Genomic DNA, 12,769 nt, shown 5'->3' with positions numbered 1-12,769 from the left:
GGTTCTGTTCTATATTCTGTTCTAGTTCTGTTCTAGTTCTGTTCTAGTTCTGTTCTAGTTCTGTTCTAGTTCTGTTCTAGTTCTGTTCTAGTTCTGTTCTAGTTCTGTTCTAGTTCTGTTCTGTTCTAGTTCTGTTCTAGTTCTGTTCTAGTTCTGTTCTATATTCTGTTCTAGTTCTGTTCTAGTTCTGTTCTAGTTCTGTTCTAGTTCTGTTCTAGTTCTGTTCTAGTTCTGTTCTAGTTCTGTTCTAGTTCTGTTCTAGTTCTGTTCTAGTTCTGTTCTAGTTCTGTTCTAGTTCTGTTCTAGTTCTGTTCTAGTTCTGTTCTAGTTCTGTTCTAGTTCTGTTCTAGTTCTGTTCTAGTTCTGTTCTAGTTCTGTTCTAGTTCTGTTCTAGTTCTGTTCTAGTTCTGTTCTAGTTCTGTTCTAGTTCTGTTCTAGTTCTGTTCTAGTTCTGTTCTAGTTCTGTTCTAGTTCTGTTCTAGTTCTGTTCTAGTTCTGTTCTAGTTCTGTTCTAGTTCTGTTCTAGTTCTGTTCTAGTTCTGTTCTAGTTCTGTTCTAGTTATGTTCTAGTTATGTTCTAGTTCTGTTCTAGTTCTGTTCTAGTTCTGTTCTAGTTCAGGTTATAGTTCAGGTTCTAGTTCAGGTCCTAGTTCTGTTCTAGTTCTAGTTCAGGTACTAATTCAGGTTCTAATTCAGGTTCTAGTTCTGTTCTAGTTCTGTTTTAGTTCTGTTCTCGTCTAGTTGTGTTCTTGTTCTGTTCTAGTTCAGGTTCTAGTTCATGTTCAGGTTCTAGTTCTGTTCCAGTTATGTTCTAGTTCTGTTCTGGTTCTGTTGTGGTTCTGTTCTGGTTCTGTTCTTGTTCTGGTTCTGTTCTGGTTCTGTTCTGGTTCTGTTCTAGTTCTGTTCTAGTTCTGTTCTAGTTCTGTTCTAGTTCTGTTCTAGTTCTGTTCTAGTTCTGTTCTAGTTCTGTTCTAGTTCTGTTCTAGTTCTGTTCTAGTTCTGTTCTAGTTCTGTTCTAGTTCTGTTCTAGTTCTGTTCTAGTTCTGTTCTAGTTCTGTTCTAGTTCTGTTCTAGTTCTGTTCTAGTTCTGTTCTAGTTCTGTTCTAGTTCTGTTCTAGTTCTGTTCTAGTTCTGTTCTAGTTCTGTTCTAGTTCTGTTCTAGTTCTGTTCTAGTTCTGTTCTAGTTCTGTTCTAGTTCTGTTCTAGTTCTGTTCTAGTTCTGTTCTAGTTCTGTTCTAGTTCTGTTCTAGTTCTGTTCTGGTTCTGTTCTGGTTCTGTTCTAGTTCTGTTCTGGTTCTGTTCTGGTTCTGTTCTGGTTCTGTTCTGGTTCTGTTCTGGTTCTGTTCTAGTTCTGTTCTGGTTCTGGTTCTAGTTCTAGTTCTAGTTCTGTTCTAGTTCTGTTTTGGTTCTGTTTTGGTTCTGTTTTGGTTCTGTTTTGGTTCTGTTTTGGTTCTGTTCTGGTTCTGTTCTGGTTCTGTTCTGGTTCTGTTCTGGTTCTGTTCTGGTTCTGTTCTGGTTCTGTTCTGTTCTGTTCTGGTTCTGTTCTGGTTCTGTTCTGGTTCTGTTCTGTTCTGGTTCTGTTCTGGTTCTGTTCTGGTTCTGTTCTGGTTCTGTTCTGGTTCTGTTCTGGTTCTGTTCTGGTTCTGTTCTGGTTCTGTTCTGGTTCTGTTCTGGTTCTGTTCTGGTTCTGTTCTGGTTCTGTTCTGGTTCTGTTCTGGTTCTGTTCTGGTTCTGTTCTGGTTCTGTTCTGGTTCTGTTCTGGTTCTGTTCTGGTTCTGTTCTGGTTCTGTTCTGGTTCTGTTCTGGTTCTGTTCTGGTTCTGTTCTGGTTCTGTTCTGGTTCTGTTCTGGTTCTGTTCTGGTTCTGTTCTGGTTCTGTTCTGGTTCTGTTCTGGTTCTGTTCTGGTTCTGTTCTGTTCTGGTTCTGTTCTTGTTCTGGTTCTGTTCTTGTTCTGTTCTGGTTCTGTTCTTGTTCTGTTCTGGTTCTGTTCTGGTTCTGTTCTGGTTCTGTTCTGGTTCTGTTCTGGTTCTGTTCTGGTTCTGTTCTGGTTCTGTTCTGGTTCTGTTCTGGTTCTGTTCTGGTTCTGTTCTGGTTCTGTTCTGTTCTGTTCTGGTTCTGTTCTGGTTCTGTTCTGGTTCTGTTCTGGTTCTGTTCTGGTTCTGTTCTGGTTCTGTTCTGTTCTGGTTCTGTTCTAGTTCCAGTTCTGTTCTAGTTCCAGTTCTGTTCTAGTTCTGTTCTAGTTCTGTTCTAGTTCTGTTCTAGTTCTGTTCTAGTTCTGTTCTAGTTCTGTTCTAGTTCTGTTCTAGTTCTGTTCTAGTTCTGTTCTAGTTCTGTTCTAGTTCTGTTCTAGTTCTGTTCTAGTTCTGTTCTAGTTCTGTTCTAGTTCTGTTCTAGTTCTGTTCTAGTTCTGTTCTAGTTCTGTTCTAGTTCTGTTCTAGTTCTGTTCTAGTTCTGTTCTAGTTCTGTTCTAGTTCTGTTCTAGTTCTGTTCTAGTTCTGTTCTAGTTCTGTTCTAGTTCTGTTCTAGTTCTGTTCTAGTTCTGTTCTAGTTCTGTTCTAGTTCTGTTCTAGTTCTGTTCTAGTTCTGTTCTAGTTCTGTTCTAGTTCTGTTCTAGTTCTGTTCTAGTTCTGTTCTAGTTCTAGTTCTGTTCTGTTCTTGTTCTAGTTCTGTTCTAGTTCTGTTCTAGTTCTGTTCTAGTTCTGTTCTAGTTCAGGTTCTAGTTCAGGTTCTAGTTCAGGTTCTAGTTCAGGTTCTAGTTCAGGTTCTAGTTCAGGTTCTAGTTCTGTTCACCCTCAATGTAGTTATCGATTCGAAGCTCCTCTCCATCAAACTTTAATTTCAATTTACCATATCCAAATTATTGACAATAGTACATTTCTGTCTGGCTATTACAAAATTTTCTAAATTTAAACCTAAAAATTTTCCGCACAAAATTTATTTCAAAATTCTTCCAACTCTTGAAACAAAAATGTTAAACAAAAGGAAGCTGGAACCTTTAACACCCACCAAACAAATACTAAAATGCAGCCAACAACTAAATTGCCAAATTCCTTTGAATTCCATGGAAAAATGTCAATATAAATCATGTCAAACAGACAAACACAAAGAAATGCCAGAGATTAAATGTAAACATCTTGAAAAAATCGATAAATATTGGAGTGAATTTCTAAAGGCTCAACAAGAATCAACGGCCAATTATGTGTATAAACTACAAATATTTGGAAATGCTAAAGATCCTACATTGGTGAAGAAAGAACCCGTGTCTTGGGAATCTATAAATCAGCGGGTATTACATATGCCGTTTGTGGGAGGTCTTTTAAAATCCGATATGTTTTATTTGTTAAGTTTCCTGCTAAATCTAATGAAAGTATCCCCTCAAAAGCAACAGGAATATATGGAATATTTGCAGGATCAGGGTTTTTTAAATGGGGAATTATTAAACTATTTAGAAATGATGGCCAGGCAGCCCAATGCGGGTTTAAATGACAAGCAGTTAAAGGAGTTTCAACAAATTTTACAAAACTTAAGGGCCCGAGTTAATGGCTGTGATAAGCTTAATTACTTTAATGCAGAACATATTTTCTTAAAGTCTATAAACGAAATTAATCCTTATGAATTGGAGTATTTAAATAGCGTGCTTCTTAACAGTGGCAAACTCAACTCTCAGCAATTTATGTATTTGGCCAGATTTGTAGACAGATTGCAGGCTATGGACAGCAACAAACGAGAACAATATCTAAAAGCTTTGCAAAACAAGAAAATATTGCCTTTTTCCAGGTTTGAAACTCTATTAGCTTTTATGCTTAGCAAAGCGAAAAGATTTGAACAACTTAAACTAAAACTTTTGCTCAAGGAATTGCTGACAATAATGGACCTGGGTCCTTGTGTTGAAGACACACAGCCACCAACAAAAGTAAAGTCCCAACCTTTGGCAATACACATTGACTACAATGTAATCGATAAGGCTTTGTATCATCTGATGAGAACTCGCATACCGAACATTGTCAGGGTAACTGAATTGAAAAACTTTCTCAAGGATTTAATGCTGGTGCATGCAGATCAAATTGTGGAGAATTTGATTAATTTAAAAAGCTCAAATGTCTTGACTACAGAACGTTTGAAATATATAGAACATTTTATAGTTTCAGGGAAATTGGGTAAAGTGGAGAGAGATAAAAAGAAATTCCTATTAAAGTTGATACAAAAAGTAGCTGAGCTTCCCTTAAATCCGGCAGGGGTTGTGACTAATTTGGTTATACCCGCTAGTAAGGGTCCAATAAATGAGAAATCAGATGTTCAAGCTAGTAAAACTAATGAGATTGTAACAGAACCAGCTAAAACATATGAAGATGGAACTAAACATGAGTCTAATGAAAGGCAGTCTAGGAAATCAGCTAAGAGAGCCAGCAAGAATTCCAAGAAAAAAGCAGGAAAGAAAAAGAAATAAAGGCAGTTTAAAGGGAAAGAAGTTCTTCCTAAGCAAAGGACAAATTTTCTAAACCTTTTGAAACACTTTTAACATCTCTTCTCAATAAAAAGAAACCCTTCTCCAACATGCTACCCTGAATTTGTTTTATTCCTTTTTAATCAATTTACTTTAAAACCTCAAATAAATTTTAATTTTTCCCAAATAAAATCCCAAACAAATTTTCTTTCGTTACCAAAATCTACAAAATTTTCTGTTTCTTTTTTAAATTATTTCTTGAAATGACCTCACCTAGCACCAAGTATAATGCTAGCATCAAGCAAATACCTTTGCTAAATTCCGCCGAAACTAAACCTTTACACATTGAAGAGATCAAGACAAAACGCAGCTTACTCGATGCCGCTTATCCCCCCAAAGCAATCCGTTTGGAGTTTTTGCAAAGAAAGCCACGACAGGAAAAGCTTAATTTTATTGTCAGCATAAAGGAGGGCAAGTTGGTGAAGAAATGAGGCAAGAAAAAGCAATAACTGGAGGAAAGGCTACAAATTAATAGCAAGCATAGGGAATGTAGATTTCGTCTAAAGATTTAATAAATTGTCTGAGGAGAATGTCTACTGTGGGGTCAGAAAAAGCCTCAAAATATTTCAGCTTATCTCAAGCCAAACATTTGCAGTATAAAATAAAACATTTCTAAATTCTATTAAAAAAGTGAAGATTTCTGTTTGTTGTTCTGGTTCTGTTCTGGTTCTGTTATGGTTCTTGTTCAGTTCTGGTTCTGTTCTAGTTCTAGTTCTGTTCTAGTTCTGTTCTAGTTCTGTTCTATTCTAGTTCTGTTCTAGTTCTGTTCTAGTTCTGTTCTAGTTCTGTTCTAGTTCTGTTCTGTTCTGTTCTAGTTCTGTTCTAGTTCTAGTTCTGTTCTAGTTCTGTTCTAGTTCTGTTCTAGTTCTGTTCTAGTTCTGTTCTAGATCTGTTCTAGTTCTGTTCTAGTTCTGTTCTAGTTCTGTTCTAGTTCTGTTCTAGTTCTGTTCTAGTTCTGTTCTAGTTCTGTTCTAGTTCTGTTCTAGTTCTGTTCTAGATCTGTTCTAGTTCTGTTCTAGTTCTGTTCTAGTTCTGTTCTAGTTCTGTTCTAGTTCTGTTCTAGTTCTGTTCTAGTTCTGTTCTAGTTCTGTTCTAGTTCTGTTCTAGTTCTGTTCTAGATCTGTTCTAGTTCTGTTCTAGTTCTGTTCTAGTTCTGTTCTAGTTCTGTTCTAGTTCTGTTCTAGTTCTGTTCTAGTTCTGTTCTAGTTCTGTTCTAGTTCTGTTCTGTTCTAGTTCTGTTCTAGTTCTGTTCTAGTTCTGTTCTAGATCTGTTCTAGTTCTGTTCTAGTTCTGTTCTAGTTCTGTTCTAGTTCTGTTCTAGTTCTGTTCTAGTTCTGTTCTAGTTCTGTTCTAGTTCTGTTCTAGTTCTGTTCTAGTTCTGTTCTAGTTCTGTTCTAGTTCTGTTCTAGTTCTGTTCTAGTTCTGTTCTAGTTCTGTTCTAGTTCTGTTCTAGTTCTGTTCTAGATCTGTTCTAGTTCTGTTCTAGTTCTGTTCTAGTTCTGTTCTAGTTCTGTTCTAGTTCTGTTCTAGTTCTGTTCTAGTTCTGTTCTAGTTCTGTTCTAGTTCTGTTCTAGTTCTGTTCTAGTTCTGTTCTAGATCTGTTCTAGATCTGTTCTAGTTCTGTTCTAGTTCTGTTCTAGTTCTGTTCTAGTTCTGTTCTAGTTCTGTTCTAGTTCTGTTCTAGTTCTGTTCTAGTTCTGTTCTGTTCTGTTCTAGTTCTGTTCTAGTTCTGTTCTAGTTCTGTTCTAGTTCTGTTCTAGTTCTGTTCTAGTTCTGTTCTAGTTCTGTTCTAGTTCTGTTCTAGATCTGTTCTAGTTCTGTTCTAGTTCTGTTCTAGTTCTGTTCTAGTTCTGTTCTAGTTCTGTTCTAGTTCTGTTCTAGTTCTGTTCTAGTTCTGTTCTAGTTCTGTTCTAGTTCTGTTCTAGTTCTGTTCTAGTTCTGTTCTAGTTCTGTTCTAGTTCTGTTCTAGTTCTGTTCTAGTTCTGTTCTAGTTCTGTTCTAGATCTGTTCTAGTTCTGTTCTAGTTCTGTTCTAGTTCTGTTCTAGTTCTGTTCTAGTTCTGTTCTAGTTCTGTTCTAGTTCTGTTCTAGTTCTGTTCTAGTTCTGTTCTAGTTCTGTTCTAGATCTGTTCTAGTTCTGTTCTAGTTCTGTTCTAGTTCTGTTCTAGTTCTGTTCTAGTTCTGTTCTAGTTCTGTTCTAGTTCTGTTCTGTTCTAGTTCTGTTCTAGTTCTGTTCTGTTCTGTTCTAGTTCTGTTCTAGTTCTGTTCTAGTTCTGTTCTAGTTCTGTTCTAGTTCTGTTCTAGTTCTGTTCTAGTTCTGTTCTAGATCTGTTCTAGTTCTGTTCTAGTTCTGTTCTAGTTCTGTTCTAGTTCTGTTCTAGTTCTGTTCTAGTTCTGTTCTAGTTCTGTTCTAGTTCTGTTCTAGTTCTGTTCTAGATCTGTTCTAGTTCTGTTCTAGTTCTGTTCTAGTTCTGTTCTAGTTCTGTTCTAGTTCTGTTCTAGTTCTGTTCTAGTTCTGTTCTAGTTCTGTTCTAGTTCTGTTCTAGTTCTGTTCTAGTTCTGTTCTAGTTCTGTTCTAGTTCTGTTCTAGTTCTGTTCTAGATCTGTTCTAGTTCTGTTCTAGTTCTGTTCTAGTTCTGTTCTAGTTCTGTTCTAGTTCTGTTCTAGTTCTGTTCTAGTTCTGTTCTACACCATTTCCAATTGTATTTCAGAAGTTTCTAATTGTATTTCAGAAAATTCCAATTCAATTTCAGAAATTTCCATTTATATTTCAGAAATTTCCAATTATATTTCAGAAATTTCCATTTATATTTCAGAAATTTCTAATTGTATTTCAGAAATTTCCAATTGTATTTCAGAATTTTCCAATTGTATTTCAGAAATTTCCATTTGTATTTCGGAAATTTTATTTTATACTTAAAAAGTTTCCAATTGTATTTCAGAATTTTCCAATTGTATTTCAGAATTTTCTATTTGTATTTCAGAAATATCCATTGGTATTGCTATTAGAATTTTCTGAAATACAAATGGATATTTCTGAAATACAATTGGAAAATTCTGAAATACAATTGGAAACTTTTTAAGTATAAAATAAAAATTCTGAAATACAAATGGAAATTTCTGAAATACAATTGGAAAATTCTGAAATACAATTGGAAATTTCTGAAATACAATTAGAAATTTCTGAAATATAAATGGAAAATTCTGAAATATAATTAGAAAATTCTGAAATATAATTAGAAATTTCTGAAATATAATTGGAAATTTCTGAAATATAAATGGAAATTTCTGAAATATAAATGGAAATTTCTGAAATTCAATTGGAAATTTCTGAAATACAATTAGAAACTTCTGAAATACAATTGGAAATGGTGTAGTTCTGTTCTAGTTCTGTTCTGTTCTAGTTATGTTCTAGTTCTAGTTCTGTTCTAGTTCTATTCTAGTTCTGTTCTAGTTCTGTTCTAGTTCTGTTCTAGTTCTGTTCTAGTTCTGTTCTAGTTCTGTTCTAGTTCTATTCTAGTTCTGTTCTAGTTCTGTTCTAGTTCTGTTCTAGTTCTATTCTAGTTCTGTTCTAGTTCTGTTCTAGTTCTGTTCTAGTTCTGTTCTAGTTCTGTTCTAGTTCTATTCTAGTTCTGTTCTAGTTCTGTTCTAGTTCTGTTCTAGTTCTGTTCTAGTTCTGTTCTAGTTCTGTTCTAGTTCTGTTCTAGTTCTGTTCTAGTTCTGTTCTAGTTCTGTTCTAGTTCTGTTCTAGTTCTGTTCTAGTTCTGTTCCAGTTGTGTTCTGGTTCTGTTCTGGTTTTGTTCTGGTTCTGTTCTGGTTCTGTTCTGGTTCTGTTCTGGTTCTGTTCTGGTTCTGTTCTGGTTCTGTTCTGGTTCTGTTCTGGTTCTGTTCTGGTTCTGTTCTGGTTCTGTTCTGGTTCTGTTCTGGTTCTGTTCTGGTTCTGTTCTAGTTCTGTTCTAATTCTGTTCTAGTTCTGTTCCAGTTGTGTTCTGGTTCTGTTCTGGTTCTGGTTTTGTTCTGGTTCTGTTCTGGTTCTGTTCTAGTTCTGTTCTAGTTCTGTTCTAGTTCTGTTCTAGTTCTGTTCTAGTTCTGTTCTAATTCTGTTCTAGTTCTGTTCCAGTTGTGTTCTGGTTCTGTTCTGGTTCTGGTTTTGTTCTGGTTCTGTTCTGGTTCTGTTCTGGTTCTGTTCTGGTTCTGTTCTGGTTCTGTTCTGGTTCTGTTCTGGTTCTGTTCTGTTTCTGTTCTGGTTCTGTTCTGGTTCAGTTCTGGTTCTGTTCTGGTTCTGTTCTGGTTCTGTTCTGGTTCTGTTCTGGTTCTGTTCTGGTTCTGTTCTGGTTCTGTTCTGGTTCTGTTCTGGTTCTGTTCTGGTTCTAGTTTAGTTCTTTTAACAATTCCCTTCAAAACCTGTGGCATCTCTTGCCATTCCCAACACTGTTTTCCTATAATTTGTCATCCAAGTCATTCAAAAAACTCTACAAAATTCCTAACAAATTTTTTAAAATTTCCTAAATTAAATTAACAGTAATGTCCAAATCTTTTGTATACCCTCTATACGCCATAGAGTCACAGCCTCTAGCATTGTGTCAACATCAGAAAATACCACAAAATATTTACACCAAATCTTGTCATGAGAAACCCATACGTCTGCTGGAATCAACGCATTTAAAGAAAATTGGCCAGGATGCTTGCAAATTGTGTGAGCAAAGTCAGAAGACCACCTGTGAATGTTTGTGGAAAAACGATTTATTGAGGGAGAATTATTGCCTTAAGAACAGGAGATATTTAGAAGATTCCATATTTAACTGGCAGCCTTTTAAAAGGCAACAGGAAATTAATGAAGAAAAATCTACAAATCAAAAGGTTTCAAGATTTATGGATAAATTTCGCCGGAGTTATAGAAGATCTAAACAGTTTTGGGTGAGAACTAAATCGGGGGAATGTGATAAAACATTAATTTGGCATATGAAGCCTAAAAAAACAATTCAATTTTCTAATATGGATTTAACAGGCAATTTTCAAATACAAACGTTAAAGGAAGACATGTATAAAAATGTTAAAACATTCCCTTTGAAAGCATTGAAAGAAGATAAATGTAAATTGGTTGTAAATGAAAATAAAGCAAGTAAAACTTCTTTATTTAACTCACAAAGCCTAGAGAAATTTAAGTTGGATATAAAAAAAGAAAACGAATCTAAAAGCTCTTTATTAAAGAGGTTAGAAACCCAAGATCAAGATCTCGCAACCAAAAGCTCTTCAGCCAAGTTTATAGATGAACATGAAGATGAAACTGTTACAAATGAGACAGATAAATGCCAATCATTTCTAGCTCCTTTAAAAACTAAAGAAGTATGTAAAACAAGCGGAAAAAAACAACGTGTGACCAAAAGCTCTTTAGCCAAGACACCAATCAAACGTAAAATAATAATAAATGTAAAAAACCACACAGTAAATTCAAATACTTTTCCAGGAAAGAAACTTGAACATGAAACTCATCACTTGATGAACAGGAATGCAACCCAAAAGCTCCAAAGCTTTAGAGGTTATGAAAGCTCTTTTTCCAAATACAGAAATCAAAGGAATTTAAAAAGTTTTCAGAAGCCAAATTGTTATTTATCACAAACTAAAGATTCCCAAAGAAGCCAAAAAGATACCGAAAGCTTTTCGCAACAATTATCTAATAAAGCAAAAGTTAATTCCAACATTAAAAGCTTTTTGCATACTAAACAAGCCAAAGAGAAGACTAATTTAAAAGTAAAGCTCAATGAAAAATCAGAAAGCTCTCAAGAGCGAATAAAATCAAACGAAAACTATAACAAACAGTTGGAAAGCTTTTCGCAACAAACATTGATTGAAAAGCCCGAACTTTTTAATGAAAAAAGCCAGCAAAAATCAAAAAGCTTTCTAGTCGTGCCAGAAAATAAGGAGTTTAAGAAATTTAGTTTTAAAAATAATCAAGAACAGTCTGAAGATAAAACCAAATTAAATAACAAAAGCTCTTTAAACAAAACAGACAATAACTTAAAGCTTAAGAGCTCTAATGCAATAAATTATACAGCAGCTGAAACTGGCCAAGAAATCAATATTAAACTGGAACAAAAATCCAAAGTTTCTATAACAAGAACCTCAAAGAATGATGAAACCGAAAGCTCTGTCCCTCAACTACAAACCAAAGAGAAATATCCCAAAGAAACTAAAAGCTCTCTCCCGGAAATACCCCTCAAAGCTGAAACTAACACAAAATCCTTTTCAAAATTAAATTTATTGCAAAAAGCTACAAAGAAATTTAATTTTGAAAACCCTCTGCCACAAACAAACTCGGTTTTAATACACTACATTAGAAATATAACAAAAGCTCAGCTAAGAGCTTCCAAAATTTCGCAAAAAAAGAAACACAACAAACAAGAAAATATAAAGCAAATAAAAAGCTCCCAAGAAATCAATAATCCTTCTGATAAAACCCAAATTCAGCTCAGAAATATAACAGAAACTAACGACAACAGCTGTCTTACGGATAACGAAATTCAACAGCAAAAGAGAGTTCATTTGAAAAGCCTACGTGATTTAATAAAAAGCTCTTTAGCACAGACATCAACCAAACAGCAAAAGAAAGAAAAAATTAAAAGCTTAAGAGAGTTTAAAACAAATTTAAACCAAAACAATTCATTAATGCAGCCTGTATTACAAAAATATCCGAAATCTATGTTACCCCAGCAATATCCAGAAGTTAGTTATAAACAAAAGAAACCAAAAGAAACTTGCAACAAACCCCACCACAGTTATCAAAAGAAACCAGCCACAATTGTTGAGTATTATGCCCAAATGAGCGGCTCAAATGATCTAAAAATCCACACGTCGGATATATTAAAAGAAACAGCCAACATAAAGAAACTTCCAAAAGCCCAAGACAAAACAGAAAGCTTAAACTCAACAACTAAAAAACCTGCTGTCCCCACAACACATTTTAAGAAAGTTTGCACTAGCTCCTGCTACTCAAAAACTTTAGAAATGTTATCCAATTTAGGCAAACCCAAAACAAAAATTCAAATCAACAAACTGCATTTAGAATTTGCTAAAGACCCCCTAAAAGTTTTGGAAAATATGGGCTTACAGGCTTTGAAAGGCAAAAGAAAGAAAGTGAGAAAGCTTTCAGTGGAATAGGAATAATAGTTAGCAATAAAATGATAGTTTGGTAAATATGTATTTTAAAAGCTTTTTTGGAACTTTTGTAGATTTAAACAAGGTTTAAACCTAATAAAGTTTGAGCATGAACAAAATTTAAAAAAAAGCTTACGAAAAATGGTATTGCTAAAGTTTAAAAAAGCGTTAAACTTAAAAATTTACTTTTTTTAAACTTAGAAAAAGCTTTGTAGTTAAACATCGTTAAAAGCTTTTTACTTAAAAATAACTTAAAACTTAGAAAAAAGCTTACAAAACGTTTTATGGCTAATTAAAGCTTGAAATACAAAAAAGCTTTAAGCTTTTGCTAAAGTCTAAAAAAGCGTTAAACTTCAAAATTTACTTTTTTAAACTTAGAAAAAGCTTTGTGGTTAAATATCGTTAAAAGCTTTAAAAGCTTTTTATTTAAAAATAACTTAAAACTTAGAAGAAAGCTTACAAAACGTTTTATGGTTAATTAAAGCTTGAAATACCAAAAAGCTTTAAGCTTTGGCTGGAAAACACTTTAAGAGTGAAAAAGCTTTATTGCTAAATCAGCTTTAAACTTCAAAAATACTGAGAAAGCTTTAAAAAAGAGATTTAAAAAAGCCTTGTGGTTAAAAAAGCTTCATAAAGCTTCATTTTTATAATTGCTTTAAGCTAAAAAAAAACATAAAAATAAAAATCTCTGCAAGATTTAAGAAAGCTTGCATATTTAGAATGATTAAAGTTAAAAGCTTTGAATTAAAACTTTAAAAATAGAGAAAACTTGATACTATTTGCCTCAATTAAAAGTTTTTTGGGTAAAAAAAATTTAATTTAAAAAGCTTTGTGATTTATAAAGCTCAAAAAGTTTAAAAAAAGATTTATATTAAAAGCTTTAAATTAAAAGCTATGAATATACCAAAAGCTTTGTACTATTTGTTTCAACTAAAAGTTTTTTTGGTAAAAAGTAATTTTTATAAATCTAAAAAGGCTTTAAAAATATTGAAGCTTAAAAGCTTTAAGAAAAAGTTTAAAAACTCTACAAGATTTCAAAAAAGCTTTAAGTCTAAAAATCTTTAATATTTACAAAAAGTTTTAGAATTAAAAAGCTTAAAAAATTCAAAAA

General features: G+C 33.8%; 2 protein-coding genes across 4 annotated transcripts in view; one reads left to right on the top strand and one right to left on the bottom strand.

Annotated features, from left to right (window-relative positions):
• LOC135957759 (uncharacterized) overlaps positions 1-12,769 on the bottom strand; it is a 39,775-nt gene that overhangs the window by 13,001 nt on the left and 14,005 nt on the right. The gene's annotated exons all lie outside the window — the stretch shown is intronic.
• LOC135958793 (uncharacterized) lies at positions 2,868-5,066 on the top strand. Its single transcript, XM_065509692.1, has one exon. It carries the CDS (start codon positions 2,969-2,971, stop codon positions 4,445-4,447), a length of 1,479 nt encoding a protein of 492 aa, XP_065365764.1. The 5' UTR covers positions 2,868-2,968; the 3' UTR covers positions 4,448-5,066.

This window comes from Calliphora vicina, chromosome 4, assembly GCF_958450345.1.
Source record: "Calliphora vicina chromosome 4, idCalVici1.1, whole genome shotgun sequence".
Classification (NCBI taxonomy): domain Eukaryota; kingdom Metazoa; phylum Arthropoda; class Insecta; order Diptera; family Calliphoridae; genus Calliphora; species Calliphora vicina.
Note: the sequence above shows the minus strand (reverse complement) of the source record. Positions and strands in the feature narration are given on the sequence as shown.

What these genes read in the sequence shown, in the direction of transcription:
- LOC135958793 (XM_065509692.1), top strand. Translation starts at nt 2,969, where the DNA reads ATGTTAAACAAAAGGAAGCTGGAACCTTTAACACCCACCAAACAAATA.